Below are 24,076 nucleotides of genomic sequence, written 5' to 3' on the forward strand. Positions count from 1 at the left end.
AAATGTAAACAACATTGGACTTTTTCTTGGAAAGGTGGAGGGAAACACTTATTATGAAGGACCACTGCCTACTTACTGCTGTCATTGTACTCTTATTCCCTACATAATTGCTTCCACTCAACATAAAGTGATTTAGTGAGCTGAATCAAATCACTCTAATGAGTTCTCGATGTCTATAACAAAGCGGTACTTCACATCGCCCTTTTGAAGTCTTTCAAGAGCTTCATTCGCATATTGAATGGGAATGACTTCGACATCAGGATATATCTCGTGCTGGCCGCAGAATTCAAGCATCTGTTGGGTTCGCTTTGTACCGCCGACTGAACTTCCAGAAACCGTCCTCATGCCTGAACCGAAGCTATGCATTTCAAGAAGTAAAGTAGTCATAATTTCTAATGTTCCAAAAGAGGGAGTGAATTGGAAGATAAGGCAGAGATGAACTGTACTTAGTGAGAGAATGCTTACCCATGAGAAGGCTGAGTGGGCTGACTTTTATCTCTTAACCCGGATAGCCAACCAAAGCTAAGACTCCTCCTGTCTTAAGCAATGGTAGGTATAGATCAAATGGGTTGTCTCCAGATGCTGTGTCGACTATGAAGTCCAGAGTTTTCGACAAAGCCTGTACAAAAAACAGAAGATTTTAGAAACCCTGAAATGGTATGTATCTGGTATAATACCCAACTTGAGAAACTTAAAGACTCAATCGCGGTTAATCTTATTGCCATTTGATCCTTGTCAGATGAGATCACAAAATTGTCTGCTTTTAGCAGATTCAAGGCATCATCTTTCTTGGAGATGCTTGTGCTGAAAATAGTTACAGTCAATCCAAAGGCCTTAGCGAACTTCACGGCCAGATGACCAAGCCCACCAAATCCGATTACTCCTATTGATTTTCCCGGTTCATTCATCTTGTGGTGAATCATTGGAGTGTAGACCGTGATTCCGGCACACAACAAAGGTGCTGCTAGAGCAAGTGGATACTTTTCAGGTATTTTGTAGCAATACCTGTAAGGTCCACAATGAGTACTGAATCAAGCAAACACTAACTTATGTTTCATAGAAATGAATGCTGAAAGGAGGGCATCAAGACAAAAACAATGGACAACTTAGGAAAATAGTGCATTGGCACCGTATCCTCTGAAATTTTATCTTCAAACCATTAATCTTTTTTAGATTAAGGCGATGTTGATTCATGATCAGCAAGTAAAGTATAGACGAACTGCTCCAATGAGATTTTTTAAAAAATATTCAAAGAAAAGTAGCGCTAGCGCTAACAAACATAAAAAATCATTTGGAAGAAAATGTTTCGATTGTTATATTTTCTTACAATCCAAGGGCACAGCCGTGAAAACCGAACTACCTGAAAGTCCATAAAACACCTTGCAAGTCCCATAAACTAGTTAAATCCACACCTTTAAGTTGAGGGGGTCCCCTAATTCGGAGCACTTTGCACGCAAATAATGAGATTTGAACATGTAACCTCCAATTCCTAAATTGAAAATCTCCTAATGTCTAACCAATTGCGCCAACCCTAGGGTTGTTCCAATGACTAATTATCCCATTAACTGACATGAAGAAGTGTTATTTGGACAAGCGTCCGTGGAATTGCTAACCATATGTGCTAATTAATTTCTCTAATCTTCAGCAAACTTGGCACGATGGTGAACATTGTTAGAAAGCCCTACCTAAAAATTTAAATTAATAGATGGAAGGAGACCACATGACTCGTTGTCAAGCGACGTGGGACAATCTTTCAACTCCCTCTCTCACGTGCATGACGGTTTAGGAGTGGCACATGGAATTTGACCGATGAGGATGGATGCATATACACGAACAAGATAGCACTAGCTCTGATACCATGTTTGAAAGTCCAATAATTCAAAGTCTCCTTCCATTGTCGTCCTCCAATTAGATAATTAAATTGATCCCACCATTTCAGAAACTTTTCTATCAAGTAACAAAAGGTCAATTACCTCTCGTGGACGACTATGAAACTAGAATATCCTCCTTGCGTAATCGAACCATCCTCATAAGTGCCATTGATTGTCATCGTGACTCCCCTTAAGCAATAAATTTCTTGCGCATCCTCGCAATTCTCGCAAGCTCTACACGAGTCGAGATAGGTTCCGACGCCCACATGGTCTCCGATCTTGAACTTGCCAACGTTGCCACCCACTTCTTGTACAATCCCCACGATCTCATGTCTACGGACACAGATAAGCATCAGGAAGAAAAGGAATTTTAAAAGTTGAAGTAGTGAAGAACCACATGTGATATGAACATATTGTCGTGACAATGCTATTTGCGAAGCGAATAGAGACTAGACAGTCATTAATACTTACCCGGGAACCAAAGGATACACGGAGTTCTTTATCTTGTTGCGGGTATACACCACGTCGGCGTAGCAGATGCCGCAGTGAATGATTTTCACCGATACGTCATCGCTTCCCGCAGCTCTGTCAAAGGATACGTTCGGTCATTTGAAGATATAGAGAGATTTCATCAGACATACATTTATTGTAATTAAACTGGGCGCGTGTAAAGAGTGTGTTACTATTGTTGCAACACTAATTAAACTTATCACCTCCGCTCAAATTCGTAAGAAGAGAGAAGCCCTGAGTCGTCTCTTGCTGCCCATGCATGGCAGTTCTTGCTCATCTCTTTGTCCGATGATGGACTCATTTTCTCTCTCTGCCTAACTTTACCTCTAAAGAGACGAAATACTGAAATCTTGTGAGATTTTTATGAGATCAGATGCAAATGTTTGAAGATCTCCAGTGTGGCAATGAAAAGCCTTGTGAGTTTTCATGCAAATTTATATGCGACGCCCTCGCTAAAATTACGTCATCGCCTACCTCAAATGTGCAGCAACTTTGACTATTCCTATTTCTTTTGCTTTAATTGACCTGAGGAAGAAGTAGAATTATATATTAATCCATTGGCAAAAGAACCCCCTTTGGATATGAGCATGCGTCATCAGGTCCACTTAGAGTCTCAGACCATAAACTTTCTGAACTTTGCAAAGTGTCTAGAAACCTCAACGTTGTGTAGAGAACAAGTCGCTCCGGAAATAATCTTCAACGTTTCTGTGCTGTTGAATCAATAATTTGGTAGTCAGGCACTCTCTACAAGCATTTCGTATGTAATGCTCTCAAATGAAGAGGCATTGTGGGGCGAGTACAGTGGATGCACTAAAAATACATTTGAATCGTTAAATATAATGGAGCCCATGTAAGTATGGCGAATCCTGCTATACGTGGTGGTCCAGATAGAGTTTAGTGCATATTACGTCCATTGAATAGTTTCACATCAAATAACAGACGATCTGTCATACAGAGGTAGCATCACATGAACGTCGCAAATACAATCACACAAGCAACCATGAGCGGCTTTCTTTTTTCGGTACATAGGTATAAAATGGAAAACAAACAGGTTTTATTCCCTAGATCCCAGGATCTGGTGCCTCATGTCTCGTGCTTGGGTGTGCTGGCGCCAATCTCGTTGTTTGCCTCCTGCCGAAAGAACAAAACTACTGGATCGGTTTAATATGTCATCAACAAGACACGAGATATTACCGTATGAAAGCAATATTTTGGGCACACCCGGTTTATGTAAACACAAGGCACGCGAAAATTGTCGTGTGATTCGCATTATCTGACGGCTCACATATGTTGGGCTCACGTGGGCTAAACGTGAGTAATGTATAATTATACTAACTGTAGTATTAAATAGAAATGATCGTTCCTTCCAAAGGTTAAGGTTGTCCCAAAGAAAGTAAAAAACTCCTATTTCACGTGATGTAGGTGCTGACGTTCTTGAGGAAGGCTAATGCGCCTATATATAGTGTGTTGACACCTAAATTTTGATGACCTAGTTAGTTGTTCGTTACATAAAAATTAGAGATCGATCCCGATCCCTAGAAAAAAAAATTAGTTAAATTGCATATAGATTAGGAGCATTTGAGTTAGTATTTAGGCTCATATAGCTACATTTGCATTGGACCGGCGGCGGATGGACTTCAGTGAATGGTTTTGAGCTTAATTGATTGGATTTAGCCCAAAGATTAAATGTTTGTCGAAGCCCATTGAATACATATATGGCCGAAATTTGCATTATAGAGCAAGTTGGAATAATTGAATTATCAAATTATTAAATAATATACTTGGAAGATAATTCATATTATTCTATGAATATTCAGCTAGAGGAAATAATTGGAAAATTACCTAAGTTGAGTATCAGAATTAGGAAATAATATATCTTGGCTCTTGCAAAATAACTCTGGCTAACTCTTATAAATAGATATGTTAGGGTTCACAATTGAGAAGGCCACACATATTGAATACACAGCCACAAGAAAGCGAGAGAGAAGAGAAGGGAGCGTCTGCCCAAAAGGTTCACGGAGGGGCTTCGTTCATACAGAGATACACGCGTACAGGCACATATTGAGAGGACACGGCGACTACATTGAGAGAATCGGCCCAGCAATTGAGAGAGCATAGAGAGAATAGATAGTGGAGGAGCATAACACACCCAAGGAGTTCTGTTTTGTTTTCTTGCAGGTGAGACACTGGACACACGTTCATCATATTAGAGAAGTCGCCAAAAGGGGTCTTTCACCGTACAGAGAAAAGACAAGGAAAAAGAAAGAACCAAACGGGAAGTGGAAATTGAGAAAGTCAAGTGGTGGGGAACACACTATACTCTGCCACGTTGGCAGGCCAAGAATTGCATGACCAGTTTTCTTCACCACACGAGCAAAGAGAAGACATTCGGCCAATCTTTCCTTTGCAGATTGTTGCTGTGCACGGTCTCGCTCCGTGATTTCCATTGGTGTTCGTTGTCTCCACATCCTTCTCACCGTGAGTCCAGTGTGTTGAGTCATCCTTCATCACGAGTTGCTCCCCACCGAGAGCCATCATCCGTTGAGGCCCGAGATCCGCAATCCCGATCTGTTGTCGTTCAAATTCGGAAATGTCATCCATGAAACATTTCGAATTAGGTAATATGTTATCTGATTAAATTTCAATATATTAAGTTGCCTAATTTGAATGTATTGTGATCTCAATTAGATGTCGTGTCGATATTCTCATATTCATAAATATTTTTGAAATCCATGAATTAGGAATTATGGTCGCCAATCCGATCTCATGCCCGAGGTAGGATTCGCGATTGCACGGAAAATCGTCAATCTGATCTCCCGCCCGAGATATAATTCGCGATTGCATTGAAAATTGGCCAATCCGATCCTCATGCCCGAGATGTGATTTGTCAATTTATTTTCCAAATTTGAATGGATATGGATGATATCTTGGTTGATTGGATGCTATCTTTGATTTTGGTTTGAATCTTTGTTTTGATTTGATTTGAATCTCCCAAAAAGATTAGATAGGATCAAGGTAAGTTTTTTTTTAATAGATTGCATGCTTTTATAGGGTTTATCTAGTTAGGATAACATTCTGATTTAAATTAGGATTTGGCCTAGTTTAATTCCTAAAATGAATTGGACAATATCTTGCACTAAATAATAAATTTTCATTATTTTCTAATTCCGAATTTCATGAAAAAATACCAAAAATAAACATGTGCTTGTCATGCTAGAATAATTGCGTATTAATTTTGGCCCTTTATTAGAAACCGCATGTTCAGGTCATTTAATTAGGAATCGCATTGCATGCATTGCATATAGGTTAGTTTTCATTTAAATAAGAGAAAACCCTAAAAAAGATTTGAATGAAATTGCATGTTAATTAGAAATCATATTAGGATTGTCAATGTGATTTTCTAACTAATGTTGCGGATGCTTTCGTTGCTTTGAGGTAAGTCCGTATCTTGCAATTTATTTATTGCTTTGCATTATTGAGTGTTATATTATTGATTGTGCATCCGCATGATCACCTCGCATATTAGTAGATAGGTTTAAAATCAATCCAAGCTAACTGCAAATATTTTTGAAATGAAAGAGAAAAGGTACCAAAAGAGTATTAGAGTAATCTAGTGTAAACAAGTCCCCGAATCCATAATCTCTGGTTCGTAGGAGTGAACTAATTCTCTCAATATTTTACTTGAGTTTCTAATCGACCCACTCAGAAAATAGGCTTGGGAAAGCCCGAGCTAGGTTTAGGCTTAGTAATCCACTAGCCGAGCCCGAAGGTGGTGCACCGCAGGAGGTGAGGTCGCGACATAGTGCATTGAACTCCATGGTGTTTTCACCGCAACACACCCTCGGTGATCTCTCCTAAAAAATTGGTGTCTTTTCACGGTTCATCTTTTCAAGGCAAACGCGCAGAGAATGAGTTCAGGCCAAGTGATGAGCAAGAACAGCCATGCATGGGCAGGAAGAGACGATTCGGGGCTTCCCTCTCCTTATGAATTTGAACGCAGGTTAATATTCTGGGTTGTAAATAGCACGTCCTATATGCAATACCTCCATGGAACTGATTCATTACATGTGATGTCTATCGACTTAACTGATATCTCTTTCAATTCCATTTTAAAATGACTAAATGAGAAACTTACCTTCCAACAGAGGGGTTGGAACCGACGACGTGTCAGTGAAAATCACTCATTGTGGCATTTGCTACGCGGACGTAGTTTATACCTGCAACAAGCTAAAGAACTCTATTTACCCCCTGGTTCCCAGGTATGTTCTCATTTGTTTAATTTACTAACATTCGCTCCAATAGAGATGGTCACCAGAATGGGCAAAAGTACACCACAAGTGCCATAACTTGTATACGGCGATCACTTTGGTGCCATAACTTTTTTCGGATCACTTTGGTGCCAAGTCGGAGGAAAAGAGATTACTTTAGTGCCAATTTGGCCGGAAATCCGACGTGGCATTTTTTATTAATTTTTTACGCCGACGTGGCTCGCCGGAGGCTGAGTCAGCGTGTACAGTCAGCATTTTTTATTTTAAATAATTTTTTTCAACGTGTACAGTTAGCATTTTTAATTTTAAATTTTTTTTCCTTTTTTTTTTCTTCTTTCCTTTTTCTTTTCTTTTTTTTCTATTTTCTCCTCGCCGGCTGGTTGTCGGTGGCCGGCTGGCCACCGGCGAAGCCCGGGAAGGGCTGGGCAAGGGCCTCCTTGCCCATGGCCGGCGAGGGGCGGCCGACCCAGGTGAGGGCTACCCTCGCTAGATGCGGCGAGGGCGACCCTCGCCGGCGTCGGGCGAGGGAAGCCCTCGCCTGGGCGGGCGAGGGTCGCCCACGCCCGACTCAGGCGAGGGCGACCCTCGCAGATCCGGTGAGGGCTTCCTCGCCCGAAGTCGGCGAGGGTTGCCCTCGCCGGATCTGGCGAGGGCGACCCTCGCCGGCATCAGGCGAGGGCGACCCTCGCCTGGGCCAGCGAGGGGCGGCCTCACCTGTCGCCGGCGAGGGTCGGCCGCCCCTCGCCGGCCATGGGCAAGGCCGCCCTCGCCTAGCCCTTCCCGGGCTTTGCCGGTGACCGGCCAGCGAGGAGAAAATAGAAAAAAAAGAAAAGAAAAGAAAAAGGAAAGAAGAAAAAAAAAAAAAATATTTAAAATTAAAAATGCTGACTGTACACGCTAAAAAAATTACTTAAAATAAAAATGCCGATCAGACACGCTTACTCACCTCCAATGAGCCACGTCGGCATAAAAAATTAATAAAAAATGCTACGTCGAATTTCCGGCCAAATTGGCACTAAAGTGATATCTTTTCCTCCGACTTGGCACCAAAGTGATCCGAAAAAAAGTTATGGCACCAAAGTGATCGCCGTACACAAGTTATAGCACTTGTGGTGTACTTTTGCCCACCAGAATGTATATCTATGGGCATGAGATCGTGGGGATTGTGCAAGAAGTGGGTGACATCGTTACCAATTTCAAGGTTGGAGATCACATCGGTGTCGGAACCTATCTTGATTCATGCAGACATTGCAAGTATTGTAAGGGTGGACAAGAAGTTCATTGCTCAAAGGGAATTACTGAGACAATTGTTAAAGGAAGAAAATACTCAGCAAATATTTAGGGAATATTTGTTATTCTGTTACCTTTTGTATCTTATCTGTTGAGGGAAGAAAATATTTAGGGAATATTTATTATGATATTACCTTAAGTATCTTATCTCTTAGAGTCCTTTATATACATTGTATTTGCAACACAATGATGTACAGAAAAAAAGAGCAATAAAATTTTCTTCTCTAAAACGTAATTCTTCTTTTCAAGTTGGTATCAGAGCATCTTTGGTGAAAGCCTCACCGATCCATGTCTAAAGAAACATCATCTTCTGCACCGACGTTGTCATCAACAGCCTCGAATAATCCCACTCTCATGTCACCACCAAGTATTGGGGAGAAGCTAACCAGGACGAACTTTCCGATCCGGAAAACACAGATCTCACCGTATTTATGCGCTGCCCGCTTGCTGTCCATTTTGGACGGCACCGAACCTCAGTCGGAGGAGACTGTCAAGGAGATTGCACTAGGAGGGGCTGTTACGCAGATGACCAATCCAGCGTTTGAAAACTGGAAATTTCGAGAGTCCATTGCCTTGGCTTGGATCCTTAGTTCGTCGACCGCTCCGATAGTTGCCCAATTGATGAGTCACACATCCGCAGCAAGTGTTTGGAAGTATCTTGCGGACTCGTATGCCGCTCAATCAACTGCGCCCGCGTCTTCTTTACAGCTCCAGCTTCAATCACTCTCAAAAGGCCAACGATCCGTCACAGAATTCCTACAAGAAGCTACCAGTCTCACGGATCAGTTAGCTGCTATTGGTGAGCCTTTATCTATTAATGAATGTCATACTCAATTGTTTCATGGTTTGGTGCCGAATTTTAGGGTCTCGACACCGCAATTTCCGTTTTAACTCAAACCGGGTCTTTGACAAAGGACCAACTTCATGCCTTAATTCTTAATCACGAGGGAAGGCTAGAGCTAGCGTTGGTAACAAATAATCAGCCCCCACCGGCAGCTTTTCAGACCAGCCAAGGACCGCCTTCTTCTCGACAGACCCATCACGGTTCCAACAACTACCATGCAGATTTTAATCAATCTGGGAATTTTTCTGGAATATCCCATGGCCGTGGCTCACATTATGGAACTGGAAATCGCAGGAGACGCCGCAACGGAGGAGGCTCATTTTGTCAGCTTTGTGGCAAGCATGGCCATAGGGCCAATACATGTTATCGTTTTGTTGGATCAGTTCAGCCCGCACAAGCCCACTTGACGGGTCCGGACTCACTGCCACAGTATTTACCGCCATCAAGTCCGCCCTCTGCTCTCACATCTTCGGCGTGGTTTGTTGATTCAGGTGCTACACATCATGTTATGGACAATTCTACAGGACTTACAAGCGTCAATCCATATTTAGGTCAAACTCAGCTTGTTGTGGGTGACGGCGTCTCGTTACCGATCACCCACACAGGTACACTCGTGTCCTCTTCTCCATCATTTATACTTTGTCAAATTTTAGTCATACCTGGAATCACTAAAAACTTACTTTCCGTGTCTCGATTTGCACTTGATAACTATTGTGTTTTCCAATTCAATTCTAACTCTTTTATTGCCACGTCTATTAAAAATGGTCAAGAAATCCTCCGCGGAGTACTTGACAATGGGCTTTACCGCATCACCCTTCCGTCCTGCCACTCTTCCACACCTTCTGCGTCAGTTGCTTCCCTCACTCTATGGCATAACCACTTTGGACATGCCACCACCGACCGGCTTGTGCATCTTCTCAATTCATCCAACATTAGCTTTAGTCGTCCTTTATCTTCAGTTTGTACAGTGTGTACTATGAATAAAAATCACCGCCATAGTCATTATCCTACTTTGTCTAGGTCAAAACATCCTTTGGAATTAATTCATTTTGATATTTGGGGTCCCTCTCCTTTTATTTCATTCAACGGCAATAAACATTATATTTGTTTTATTGACGATTTCTCGCGTTTTACTTGGTTCTATTCATTCTCATCTCGCAGTCAATTTTATTCCATTTTTAAAGCCTTTCACAAACTTGTTGAAAATCAACTTAACTGCAAAATTAAGTCTATACAGAGCGACGGAACACTTGAATTTGTCACATCTACCGAATTTTTCCAATACATTAGAGAGCATGGCATTCACCAATGGATTTCTTGTCCTTATGCACCATATCAAAACGGGACTGCGGAACGAAAACATCGACATATAGTCGAAACTGGATTGACTCTTCTTCATCAAGCTTCTGTTCCACCAGTATTTTAGGAGTTTGCTTTTGAAACGGCGGTTTATTTGATTAACCGCACGCCAACACCAGTCATTGATAATATTTCACCTTGGGAGGCTTTATTTCACACTAAACCCGATATTACGCATTTACGTGTTTTTGGTTGTGCGGTATATCCATTTCTTTGCCCTTACTCGCCCCATAAGCTTGCACCAAGATCCAAGGTTTGCATCTTTATGGGCTATCCTCCGGGATATAAAGGATATCGCTGCTATTGCCCCAAGGATAAGCGTTTTTATGTTGTTGCGGATGCCATTTTTGATGAGGCCATCTATCCTCTTGCTACCATGCCAAACTCCTCTCAAAATGTCTCAACACCAATCAGTGGGGAACTATTTTTTGCCTGCTAATTTATCCCTATCATCCTCGACAGCTGCTGGACCACCCGAGTTTCCAAGGGTTTCCCCATCAAATCTGGATGTTTCGCTTGTTGACACCACCGACACTGCAACTAAACCTGTTGAGGTACCACAAGAAACTCCTACCACGGTACCAGCATCATTTTCACATCCTATGACGACCCGCCTTCAAGATGGGACCATAACTCGTCGCACTTTTAAAAGAAATCACACCTCGGCTCTTGTGGTTCAATCTAGTATTCCTGAAGAACCCACTTGTTTTTCCAAGGCTGCAAAGGATGAGAAATGGCAGCTCGCAATGCAGTCCGAATACAAAGCACTAATGGAGAATGGCACATAGGATCTTGTTCCGCTTCCCGCTCATGCTCAACCCATCGGATGCAAATGGGTGTATAAAATTAAAATCCGCTCCGACGGAACTATTGAACGATATAAAGCAAGATTGGTCGCCAAGGGTTTTCATCAACAAGAGGGTATCGATTACACCGAGACGTTTAGTCCAGTGGCCAAGCCCGTTACTATAAGCACGGTCTTATCTTTGGCATATTCTCAACATTGGTCCATTCGATAATTGGATGTCTCTAATGCGTTCCTACACAGATTACTTGAGGAGGAAGTTTATATGACTCAACCGCAAGGTTTCGTTGATGCGAGTAAGCCCGACTATGTTTGTCGTCTTCGACGCTCGTTATATGGTCTTAAACAAGCGCCTCGCGCTTGGTACACCCGCTTGAGTTTCTATTTGTGCGACTTGGGATTTGTCATATCCAAGGCCGACACCACCTTGTTTGTCAAACACACGGCCGATTTCACCATTTACTTATTGGTGTACGTTGACGACATTATTTTAACCGGTTCCCCGAATGCTCCATTACATGATCTCATGCAATCCCTTCAGTTGGAATTTGCTATCAAGGATTTAGGGGACATTCAATATTTTTTGGGGATTGAAGTGCTTCATACCAACGATGGGTTACATCTTCACTAGGGTCAATTTGTGAGGAAAATACTAGGGGTGATCGGTTCCAGGGTAGATTGGGTCCAAACCTGGAACCTGAAATCAACCCTGTTATAACCGGTTCCTAATTTTTGGAACCTGAAACCGACCCTGTTTTTTCGGTCCGATTTCAGGGTCTACCCAAGAACCTGTTTTTTTTTTTTGTTCCTTTTTCTGGTTTCATTTTTTTCTAGCAAAATAATATATGTAGCAATGAAACGATTCAAAATAAAAGATTAATAATAAAATCACTATCTGCCAAAAGTAACAATCCCTAAAATGGGCAATTGAAATTACAATCCAAAAGCACTATGTGGCAAGACATAGTCCAATCGCATAAATCTTTAAGAGTCACATTTCTAGGAATCTGTTCAACATGTTTAGCTCTTTATTTTGCGCCATGATGAGAGCTCCTCACTTCTGTTTCCAAAAATCCGAAGGCTCCGATCCACACATCAGAATCTGATAAACAATCGTCCCATGCCAAAAAGCTCCAGCATCCTTCCCTGCCTTACGAGAGGACAAAAAGCTCCAACTGAAAAGTAATGAATATACAAAGTAGTGATTAGGATTTGGGATCTTGGTGATTGCCCACTTGAGGGAGAGTTATAGGTTTGCTGTCCTTTTCTTTTTGATTAAAATGGGACTAACACCAGGACATATATCTAAATATATACACTGACCTTTTGGAGGTGGCCTGAATCCAGCTGTGTTACCAATGGATAGAAACCTCATGGTCTAGCCAAGAACAGAAGTAATGACCATACCCTAAAATCAAGATGAGAAAAGGCCAAGGAGATATTCTTTACACACCTTGTCATATAGATCCCTGCTGCAAGAGCTATGACTCCCCCAACTGCTACTACCAACTTATTTTGATCTGTCAAAATGGCCCGCAATCCACCTACAGAAGAAAAAGTCATCATCAATAATCCACACTTCCCAAGAAACAAGAACCATTTGTGCCACATAGGATAAATAAGCAAAGAAAAGAAGAGATCAAAGTCACAGGTTTGATAGCCATGTTCCTAATATGCCCTATATAAATACAGAAAGCAGAACATCAATATTGACAGTATCAAAAGAAATGAACGTTTTCAAAAGGAAGTCTATTTACCAATGATAATGTCCTCAGTAAGACAATCCAAATCTAAAAACCAAAAAAAAGACTAAATAAAGTATTCACTTAATAGATAATATGTGAATGAATTACAAAATAGAAAGAAATTTAAACGACTTACCTGACTCAAACTTTTCCGCATTCTCAATGCACTCTTCAACATTAATTGGCACGCGAACGGCTCTCAACCAATCTTGAGTGCAAATCAAACCTTTCACCACTCTAAGAGTCAAAGAAATTCGAAAGCCGTCAAGCACACGTCCCGATGTACTAAAAGTCGACTCCGAAGCAACGGTAGTCATGGGAATTGACAAAACATCCTGAGCCATCAAAGATAAGATTTTATACTTTGACCCAGTACTCTTCCACCACATCAAAAGGTCAAAAGTAATGACATCTTCACTTTCGGCTTCAAGATACTGATCAAGCTCAGATTTGTTTTCATCAAGCACTGTTTTTTTCGCGTGAAGAAAGCTTTGTCGCCAAGCTTGGATGTCATCCTCATTGTCACCTTCATTGTTATCATTATTGACATTGGAACCACTACTACTAGAACTCACACTTGAAGCACCAAAATTTTGTTTACTAGAACCAACAAGGGATTGCTCATAAAATTTATACAAACACTCCAAGGCAAGCTTCACCTTATCATGCATCTCATCAATTTTTGCTTCATCATCATAAATTTGTCCGTAATAGAATTTCACATAATTTAACTTTTTTGTGGGATCCAACGCAACCGCAATTAACACCATCATGTTTACTTTATCCAAACTCCCATAATATTTGTCAAACTTCTCCTTCATTTTTAAACCCATAGCTTGAAGCTTAGGGTCCAAAGAATTCGCCGCATGATTCAAATATTTATACAAAAAGGCTATATTCTCAAAGTAATCATTTGAAGTAACATATGAACTCCCCGACATCCGTTTGGTCGCATTATAAAACTATTTTAGAAATTTAGAAAGAATGATAGCATTTTCCCAATCTTCATTTCGAGGAGAATCATAGTCAATCTCCCTTAAGAAAGATGAATCATCTTCTTCCATCCTTTCAAAAGCTTTCCTGAACTTTATGGCGGTGTCTAACATTAGGTAAGTGGAATTCCATCTAGTGGCAACATCAAGACAAACTGAACCCTTGTATGTGATCCTCTCATTCTCAATACAAGATTGAAATGTTTTGGCTCTCATGGGAGAACTCCTCACATACCTAACTATAGTTCGGATACGTGCAATAGAATCACGCACCTCATTCAATCCATCTCGGACAATCAAGTTTAATATATGAGCTGTGCACCGCATAAGTAAAACATCACCATTCAAGATCAAAAGTCTTTCCCTTGAAAATTTTTCCTTCAAATAATCAACGGCCACATCATTGGAACTAGCATTATCCACAGTTATTGTGGACACCTTATTTTCTATTCCCCACTCGTAAATGCATTTCTCCATCATTTTCCCAATCTCTCTACCCTTGTGACTACGTATCACCGCAAAATTGATGATTCTTTTATGCAACTTCCAGTTTTCATCAATAAAATGTGCAGTGAGACATAAATAGTTCAAGTTTTGGATGGAACTCCACATATCAGTCGTAAGTGCAATCCTAGAATTAAGCTTACCAAAGTAAGCTTTCAAACAAGTTTTTTTTTCACTCAGATACAACTTCATACAATCTCTAGCTACTGTAAATCGTGATAAATGTTGGAAAAGAGACTGTAATTGAGCGACAAAATCACGAAAATCGACACGCTCAACCGTGGAAAAAGGTTGTTCATCAATAATAATCATCCGAGCAAGCATGTGCCTAGAACGTTCATGATCAAACTTCCACGTTGTTAAGACACTACCACCATCAGTACTTTCCCCTACCTCGCCAACCACATCTTTGTTACGTGGTGCAAAGAACATTTGCTTCTTATTTGCATGAGGATACTTTTTGCACTTTGTCAAGTACTTCCGCATAGTAGACGTTCCATGATCAACAGAATAATTATACTCAGTCCCACAGTGAATGCACTTTACCCTATTTGTTTTTTGTGTTTTCTCGTCTATAATTCTCGAAAAATTATCCCAGGTCTCCGATTGATTAGCTCGCTTTTTACTAAGAGGAGGATGGGAGTTAGATACACCCACCTTGTTTGTCGCAATCACGGTCATAAAGTCCACTTCAGCAGCTCCTTCGAATGGCAATTTCATGAGCGGACTCATTTCATTATATCCATCCACTTCAATTGATGTGTCTTTGTCTTGATCCATCAACTAAAATCAAATTATACAACAATGTCAGGATTTTACCGAAAACAAATTTAAGTAAGAGCCAAAAGATTGTTGCACAACCAAACAAAAGAACTTGTAAACTGAAAGCCTAAAGGTCACACTTGTTGCACACCAAACACTCACCAAACTAACAGGGAGAGGAATGCGACCAAGCTAACCAAACATGAACTTGATACTTGTACCAACATATTTGAAGCTTTTCATGCGCTTTTAACTACATATATGAATTCCATAGAGTTTCAGACCTAGCCACAACAAATTCAATCCATGCATTAGAGATCAGAACCTAATATAATCAAACACAACACAACAAAGGGGGTTGATTTCAACAACCAATCAGGTTTGGGTCAGCATCACATGGTCGATCTGTGAGCTTTTGAGCATACAAAGAACAAAATGTAGAGACAAAATATTTCTTGCCAGAATTAACCATCTCACTGAAAGTCATTACTATGTGAACACACCCAGTTCTTGGACCTAATCTTTACCACAAAAAAGAAACTGTAGAGCTCAGTCGAACTAATCGAGCAAGAAGCAACAACAAGCACTAGAATTCCATGTCACAATCAGTAAACCAACCGCAGCAAATCAAGAATTGACCAAATTGAAGGAAAAGAGGGAACACAAATGCCAACATGAGCACACAGAGACGCACGCGCACTGACACCACGAAGCTAATCCCACAAACCAACTATGACAATTCCAAAAATTTGAGAGAAGCTTTCACTGATCTAAACTCTAAAGCGGGCGATCTTGCATGAATGATCCAAAGGATGACGACAAGATCATAATAACCAGTTTCGAGTATAATGAGCTTGCAACATATAGAGTTTCGAGTTGAGGCCAACCACTAAAGTCAGGTACGCAACCAATGCTTACATTCTTCCATTAAACAAACTCAGAAGTCCAAGAAGCAAGAGATAAAAGTTTCAAAAAAAAAAAACTCAGACAAGCCGAATTCCGCAAAATCAGATGGCGTCTATTCCTTCAAGTCCTTCACTAATCATCAAAACTTAGAGAATCTTCTACACCAACCCAAGCCCGCGGCGAAAAACCCCTAAAACTCGAACTCGAACACTTCCCCAACACTAGAACCCTAAAACTCGAACGCAAAACTTCAAACTCGAACTCGAACACTTCCCCAACACTAGAACAGATTTGAAGCTCGAGCTCGAAACCATCTGACCTTGCAACAAAGACGAAGAAGAGAGACTGAGGGAACGGAGGACTCACGGATCAGCGAGAGCCGAATGGGTGAAGTGAACGAGGAGCCTCCTCGGTTGCGTAATTGCGTTCTTGCGGCGATCGACGAAGAGAGAACTGAGACAAAGAGAGAATCGAGACAGAGGAGAGGCGAAGAGAGAACCGAGACAGTGATCGTGATCTAGATCTAGGGTTTTTTTGTTTTTTTTTATATTATCTTAAAACCGGTTCTAAAACCGGTCCGGGTCGGTTTTTACTCGGAACCGGAAACCGGACCGGTTCTAACCAATTCCAAAAACTGCTGCTCCTACCAATTCCATGGAACCAGACACGGTTGCTTCTCATGAGCCGCTTGCGGATCCATTTCAGTTCGAAGCATTGTGGGAGCACTTCAATATCTCACTCTTACGCAGCCCGATATTGCATATGCGGTGAATTCGGCTTGTCAACATCTTCATGCCCCCACTATGGCCGATTGGCAGGCCGTGAAACGCCTACTGCGTTACTTGGCTGGTACGGTCTCGCATGGTCTTCTTTTTACTCAAGCGGTAGCCACTAAGCTCCATGCATTTTCTGACGCCAGTTGGGCGGGCGATCGGACGGACCGTCGCTCTGTTGGTGGGTTCTGTGTCTATCACGGACCCAATCTCATCTCTTGGTCATCTCGCAAGCAACGGACCGTGGCTCGTTCCAGCACCGAAGCAGAATACAAATGTCTTGCAAATACAACGACGGAGTTAATGTGGCTTGAATATCTTCTTCGGGATCTTCATGTGCAACCACCCGAGCCACCCACTCTTTGGTGCGATAACTTATCCGCCATCTACTTATCTGCAAATCCTGTGTTTCATGCTCGAACCAAACATGTGGAAATTGATTATCATTTCATTCGGGAACGCAGTACTCGGAAACAATTGGTAGTCCGCTACATTTCTACCGAAGAACAAAATGCTGATATCTTCACTAAAGGCTTGCCTACCCGCCGGTTTCTTCAATTGCTGTCCAAGCTAATGGTTCACCCTCACCATTAGTTTGCGGGGGGATGTTAAAGGAAGAAAATACTCAGCAAATATTTAGGGAATATTTGTTATTCTGTTACCTTTTGTATATTATCTGTTAAGGGAAGAAAATATTTAGGGAATATTTGTTATGATATTATCTTAAGTATCTTATCTCTTAGAGTCCTTTATATACATTGTATTTGCAACACAATGATGTACAGAAAAAAGAGCAATAAAATTTTCTTCTCTAAAACGTAATTCTTCTTTTCAAGTACAATCAATGGCACCCGCAAGGATGGTACCACCACACAGGGCGGATATTCGAGCTTCATAGTTGTTGATGAGAGGTAATCTGTAAAATATTCTTGGGTGGAAGTTCTTTATATGGTTCACATTGTCCTGGTACATCCATGTCGGTTTTTGCTACATACGTTAAAGACTGCCGAATCAACAGGTTTTGCTATAAGATACCTGAAAAGTATCCATTAGCTCTGGCGGCACCTTTGCTGTGCGCTGGAATCACAGTCTACAGTCCGATGATCCAACACAAAATGAATCAACCCGGGAAATCCGTAGACGTGATTGGACTTGGTGGGCTCGGTCATATGGCTGTGAAGTATGCTAAGGCTTTTGGACTGAATGTCACTGTTTTCAGCACGAGCTTGTCCAAGAAAAATGACGCTTTGAATTTGCTAAAAGCAGATAAATTTGTGCTCTCATCTGACAAGGAACAAATGGCTGTAAGAATCCTACTGCCCGCTTGATCTCTTGAGGTTTCATAGATTTGGTTTTGGGGATCCTAAAACTCTTTTGTTTTTTCAGGCTATGGCTAAATCTCTGGACTTTATCGTTGACGCAGCATCGGGAGACCACCCACTTGATCTATACATGTCATTACTTAAGACAGGAGGAGTTTTAGCGTTGGTAGGCCTTCCAGGCGAGGAAATAAAACTCAATCCACTTAGCCTTCTCATGGATAAGCATTCTCTCCACAAGACCTATCACATTAATCTCATTTTTCTCAGTTTAAAATCCACTTAGTGACACCTTTAATTGCATATTTGATATAGGTACGAGGAGCATTCCCGGAAGTGTTCTAGGCGGTGTAAAGCGAACGCAGGAGATGATCGATTTTTGTGCTGAGCATGAGATTTATCGAGAGGTTGAAGTAGTTCCAATCCAATATGCAAATGAAGCTCTTGAGAGGCTCCAGAAGAGCGACGTGAAATACCGTTTCGTGATAGACATCGAGAACTCCTTAAAGTAACTCGGCTTGTCAAGGAATACCATGCTCGAGATTAACTTTGTAATCTAAACGAACTCTATCTCTATCTCTATGGTTTGAGTGTACGAAGACGAATAAGTAGGAAGTAATCCTTCTCCATTACAACTGTGTTTCATCTTCTTGACAATAAAAAGGTGATTACTTGATGAATATTTCTGTTTGAGTGATATTCTGAGTGAACTCATTGTATACTAAGAAGCCAATCATCATTGATGCAATGTATCTAGCTATCAAAATACGATGATGGATAGTCAATAGCCGCTTATGTGAGTATCGGCAATGAATGATTATTGGAAGGACATTGAAATGCTGATTTGAAACTTAAAATCGGCAAGACAATTGACGTCAAGGGCACACATTTTTTGAGGGAACAGTTATCGCCTGATAGCAGGATCGTGAGACAACCATCGTTACATGAAAAGAAAATTGTGAAGCAGTTCACATACAGCAAGGGAAACTGTTTCATAACTTGGGTGCGAGACTTGTGGAGATATAGAAACAAGGAGGCAATCAACAAAAGTTACTCAAGGAAATGCAACCAACGGAAACTATCAGAAAGCAGTTACTTTAGAACCATTATAAATACCACCAATCGTCCATGAGGAGGGCCCCCCTGCACAAATCAAATAAACGTCACGGTTTGGCTTTTTGCTATCCAGTGATGGTTCTGGTTTTGGTTGAGCCTCAGAATGACAGGAGCGGCGAGATGGGTTTTTAACTTTTTTGGTTTGGTTCGGTTCGGTTTAATAATCCGAACCCCAAACTGAAACCCAAACCATACCGAAAATGGACAAAATTTCGGCTCATTTTGGTTCTGTTTTCGGTTTGATTTTTGACATCCCTACATCCCATGAACTCTACTAGTGTAGTGACAACATAGAAACCTTAATAGAGGCCATGCGCGCGGAAATGATGGAGCTGAAGGTGGAGCTTGCCAAGATAAAGACGACATGCGGAAGTGGGGTGATCACCGTGCAAACTAATCCACTTATGGAAATCCCCAAGCTGAAGGAGTTTAAAGGCACGACTGTGGCCAAAGGCATAGACAATATCTCATGATGCATGGAATAGTATTTTTGAGCGACAGGGATTGCCAGTGGCGCCGTTCAGGTTAGCACTGCATCAACTTACTTAAGTGATGTAGCATTGTTTTGCTGGCAATGCAGGTGCAATGATAGAAACCGCGGCGAGGCCATTTAAACTTGGTTGGGAGGGATGTGGAGGACGAAGATCGGGCTGAACTTTGTCGGTCGGAGCAAAAGGGTGAAGTCCGAGAGTATGTCAAGACTTTCTCAGATCTGCTACTACATATCTCTTCCATGAGCAAGAGGGAAGCCTCTTTCTAGTTCATGAATGGTCTCTAACTGTGTGGCATGCAGGAGCTGTAAAAAGCCATGTCCATGACTGAGTCGCTTATCGAGTTCTAAAAAATTTCGGGGAATAAGTCAGACTCTTGATTAGACCTGTCAAATAGGTAGGTTGGGTAAAAAATAGTCCGATCCAAATTGACCCATTTAACCCGTTTCGATCCATTTTTCGTGTAATACAAATCTAGTGACCCATACCCGACCCAACTCATATTGCTAAAATACTTATATATTTATCCTATTCTAAAAAAACTTGAGGTGAGAACACAGAGTGAGCAAGCGCAAGCGAGAAAGAGTCATAGAGATGGATTGAGTCTAATAAATTATGAACCCATTTAACATGTATTATTTTGAGGTTTATCATTCGAAACTCATTTATAATCCATTTACTGAATATAACTAACCAACAGTACAACTCTAGCCCATCAAATATGAGTTAAAAAACGGGTCTTAACCCATTTTGACAGGTCTGCTCTTGATCCAAGAGCAAGGGCTATGGTGAGGAAGACCGCGGCAAGCTCAAATGTAATTAAACTCGTCTATAAAAAATGTATTACTAATTATCACCTCCGCTCAAATTCGTAAGTAGAGAGAAGCCAAGAATCGTCTCTTGCTGCCCATGCATGGCAGTTCTTGCTCATCTCTTTGTGCGACGACGGACTCGTTTAATTTTACTGAAATGGGGATGACGTTTTGTGGGATTTTTCATGAGATATAGATGCAAATGTTTGACGATCTCCACTGTGGCAATGAAAAGCCTTGTCAGTTCTTGCAAAAATACAGATGCGACCTCACTTAATCACGTCATCGAATACTTCACAGGTTTAGCAACTTTGACCATTCCTACTCCTTTGCTTTGATTGGCCAGAGGAAGAAGTAGGATAATATATTAATATTTTCGCAAACGAACCCCCTTTGCGTATTTGCATGCGTCATCTGGTCCACTTAGAGGCTCAGACCATAAATTTTCTGAACTTCCAAAGCGTCTATAAACTTGAACACTGTGTCGAGAACAGAGAACTCCTGAGAAAAACTTCAACATTTCTGTACATAATTTGTTGAATCGAGAACCAGGTAGTATCGAAAAAAAGAAAATGATGAGGCGTTTTAGAGCGAGTCTGATGGATACGCTAAAAATCTATACGAACCGTTAAATATAACGGCCTCCCTGTAAGTATGGCAGATCCTACTATACTTGACAGATGGAGTTTAGTAAATATATAACATCCATTGAATAGTTTCACATCACATGATAGACAATCTATCATGTAGAGGATATAGGAAAAATTACCCAAATTAGTCTTAGACTTATTATACGGATGCCAATTAAGTTCTAAACTTTTTAATTGTGCCAATTTAGTGTTAAATTTTTTAGCGAAATTCTAATGTAATCCTTCCTGTCAATTTTTACCCGAAATCGCTGACGTGATGGTGTGGCACGTAGGACGACTAGCAATAACTGAACCGCTGCGTCAGCGATTTCTTATGAAAGTTCACAAGAAGGACTAAATTGGAATTTATCGCAAAGATATATAATTAAATTGGTAAAATTGAAAAGTTTATAACTGAATTGGCACCCTATAATAATTTAGGATTGATAGGATAATTTCCCCTGTGATAAATAATCACACAAGCAACCACTAGTAGTTTTCTTTCTTCAGTATATAGTTTAAAACCACTACCACTACTAGTGGTTTTATTCCCGGGGTGCTCGAGTGTGCTAGGGCCAACACAAGGCACCCAAAAACTTTTGCGTGATTCTTATTTATCTGACGGCTCACATATGTTAGGCTCACGTGAGCTAAACGTGCATAACATATAATGAATATAACTGTAGTATTAAGTAAAAGTGATTGTTCCTTCCAAAGGCTACAGTTGGCGAAAAAAAGTCAAAACTCCAATTTCACGTGATGTATGTGATGACGCTCTTGACGATGGCTCATAAGCCTATATGTAGTGCATGAAACTCAATGGTGTTTTCACTGCAACCCACTTAGTGATCTCTCCTTAAAACTCCTATCTTGTTACGATTCATCTCAAGGCAAAGAGGCAGAAAATGAGTTCAGACCAAGTGATGAGCAAGAACTGCCATGCATGGGCAGCAAGAGACGATTCAGGGCTTCTCTCTCCTTATGAATTTGAACGCAGGTAAATTTTCTGGGTTGTAAATAACACGTTTTTTTGTTCAACTCGTGTGTCGAGCTGATTGATGACCGTGTGATGCATATCGACTGAACCGATATCTCTTCCGACTCCATTTTCAAATGACTGAATGGGCAACTTATCCTCCAACAGAGTGGTCGGAAGCAACGACGTGTCAGTGAAAATTACTCATTGTGGCGTTTGCTATGCGGACGTGGCTTATACCCGCAACAAGCGAAAGAACTCTGTTTACCCTTTGGTTCCCGGGTATGTACTCATTTGTGTAATTTAGTAATATTCGTTGCAAGGGAAAGGGTCATCGAAATATGTTTTCGTCATTTTTCATTTACATTCGATCAGTGTAATCACCAAAACTTAGCCAGTAATCAGAACCCATAATGTTATCACAAATGAATGATCGCACATACTCAAGATTTCACAACTTCTCTAGAAAATCTCGTTCAAACTGAGAAAGAAAATGAACCCTTCAATCTTTTTACTTTCTAGTTTCTCCTACATATATATGTAGGTACATATTTGGTGTGATGGTATATTGGATTTACATATGTATAGGCATGAGATTGTGGGGATTGTGCAAGAAGTGGGTGACAACGTTAGCAGTTTCAAGGTTGGAGACCATGCGGGTGTCGGAACCTATCTTGACTCATGTAGACATTGTGAGTACTGTGATGATGGACAAGAAGTTTATTGCTCAAAGGGAATTACAGTGACAATTAACGGCACTTATGAGGATGGTACCCGCACACGGGGAGGATATTCGAGCTTCATAGTTGTCAACGAGAGGTAATCTTTTAAATACTCTTCGTGGAAGTTTTTAATATGATTCACGTCGTCCTTATACAATCATGTTAGTTTTTGCTAAATATGTTAATAACTGTCGAATCAACAGGTATTGCTACAAGTTACCTGAAAAGTATCCATTAGCTCTGGCAGCACCTTTACTGTGTGCTGGAATCACAGTCTACAGTCCGATGATCAAACACAAAATGAATCAACCCGGGAAATCAGTAGGCGTGATTGGACTTGGTGGCCTCGGTCATATGGCTGTGAAGCTCGCTAAGGCTTTCGGACTGAATGTCACCGTTTTCAGCACAAGTATGTCCAAGAAAAATGACGCCCTCAACTTGTTAAAAGCAGATAAATTTGTGCTCTCATCTGACAAGGAACAAATGGCTGTGAGAATCCTACGACCCACTTGACATCGTCAGGTTTCGTAGAGTTGGTTTGGCAATCCTAAGACTCTTTCTGTTTTCTAGGCTATGGCTAAATCACTGGACTTTATCATTGACGCGGCATCCGGAGACCATCCACTTGATCTGTACATGTCATTACTTAAGACAGGAGGAGTTTTAGCTTTGGTAGGCGTTCCGTGCGAGGAAACAAAACTCAATCCACTTAGCCTTCTCATGGGTAAGCATTCTCTCCACAAGAACTATCAAATTAATCTTACTATCTCAGTTTAAAACCCACTTTGTAACATCTTTAATTGCATTTTTGGTTTAGGTATGAGGAGCATTTCTGGAAGTGTAGTAGGTGGTGTAAAGCGAACGCAAGAGATGATCGATTTTTGTGCTGAGCATGAAATTTATCCAGAGATCGAAGTAATTCCAATCCAATATGCAAACGAAGCTCTTGAGAGGCTCCAAAAGAGTGATGTGAAGTACCGTTTCGTGATAGACATCGAGAACTCCTTAAAGTAACTCATCTTGTCAAGGAATACCATGCTCGAGATTAACTTTATAATCTAAAGGAACTCCATCTCTATCTCTATGGTTTGAGTGTATGAATAACTAGGAAGTAATCCTTCTCCATTACAAGTGTGTTTCATTTTCGTGACAATAAAAGGTGACTGATTGATGAATATTTTTGTTTTGAGTGGTATTCTGAGTAAAACTCGTTGTATAACAAGAAGCCAATGAACCTCTGTATGGAATGGACGATGAAATATTCCTCATTTGCTTCAACACATGCACTCTTTGAAATAGCTTGAAAATGCTCGGTGCAATTTCACTCCCTCCTTCGCACTAGGATTTGTTACAGGAAACCGTGTCGTTTCTTCCTCATATTC

At 41.0% G+C, this 24,076-nt stretch overlaps 3 protein-coding genes across 3 annotated transcripts; 2 read left to right on the forward strand and 1 right to left on the reverse strand.

Annotated features, from left to right (window-relative positions):
- Positions 1–150: 150 nt before the first annotated feature.
- On the reverse strand, positions 151–2,464 carry LOC115682132 (probable cinnamyl alcohol dehydrogenase 1; the record flags this gene model as incomplete). Its single annotated transcript, XM_056319805.1, has 5 exons — positions 151–347; positions 505–619; positions 723–1,005; positions 1,974–2,204; positions 2,343–2,464. Coding segments are annotated over 5 exons (948 nt in total), but the record flags the coding sequence as incomplete, so codon positions are not given.
- A 3,825-nt stretch (positions 2,465–6,289) lies between these two features.
- Positions 6,290–18,636, forward strand: LOC115682133 (probable cinnamyl alcohol dehydrogenase 1). Its single transcript, XM_056319740.1, has 7 exons — positions 6,290–6,381; positions 6,527–6,640; positions 7,781–7,944; positions 17,459–17,540; positions 17,648–17,933; positions 18,016–18,168; positions 18,263–18,636. The coding sequence occupies exons 1-7, from the start codon at positions 6,290–6,292 to the stop codon at positions 18,458–18,460; spliced, it is 1,089 nt and encodes a 362-aa protein (XP_056175715.1). The 3' UTR covers positions 18,461–18,636.
- A 3,265-nt stretch (positions 18,637–21,901) lies between these two features.
- On the forward strand, positions 21,902–23,708 carry LOC115682089 (probable cinnamyl alcohol dehydrogenase 1). Its single transcript, XM_056319761.1, has 6 exons — positions 21,902–21,993; positions 22,141–22,254; positions 22,561–22,791; positions 22,898–23,183; positions 23,265–23,418; positions 23,512–23,708. The coding sequence occupies exons 1-6, from the start codon at positions 21,902–21,904 to the stop codon at positions 23,706–23,708; spliced, it is 1,074 nt and encodes a 357-aa protein (XP_056175736.1).
- The last annotated feature ends 368 nt before the right edge of the window (positions 23,709–24,076 follow it).

Source organism: Syzygium oleosum, unplaced genomic scaffold (genome assembly GCF_021117445.2).
Source record: "Syzygium oleosum isolate NSW1041296 unplaced genomic scaffold, Sole_v2.1 Sole_v2.18, whole genome shotgun sequence".
Taxonomy (NCBI): Eukaryota; Viridiplantae; Streptophyta; class Magnoliopsida; order Myrtales; family Myrtaceae; genus Syzygium; species Syzygium oleosum.

Coding starts and splice junctions, on each gene's coding strand:
- LOC115682133 (XM_056319740.1), top strand. CDS start 6,290: ATGAGTTCAGGCCAAGTGATGAGCAAGAACAGCCATGCATGGGCAGGA. Junction 7,945..17,458: donor AGTTCATTGCTCAAAGGGAA/TTACTGAGACAA, acceptor CGTAATTCTTCT/TTTCAAGTACAATCAATGGC. Junction 18,169..18,262: donor ATCCACTTAGCCTTCTCATG/GATAAGCATTCT, acceptor ATATTTGATATA/GGTACGAGGAGCATTCCCGG.
- LOC115682089 (XM_056319761.1), top strand. CDS start 21,902: ATGAGTTCAGACCAAGTGATGAGCAAGAACTGCCATGCATGGGCAGCA. Junction 23,184..23,264: donor CTGACAAGGAACAAATGGCT/GTGAGAATCCTA, acceptor TCTGTTTTCTAG/GCTATGGCTAAATCACTGGA. Junction 23,419..23,511: donor TCCACTTAGCCTTCTCATGG/GTAAGCATTCTC, acceptor TTTTTGGTTTAG/GTATGAGGAGCATTTCTGGA.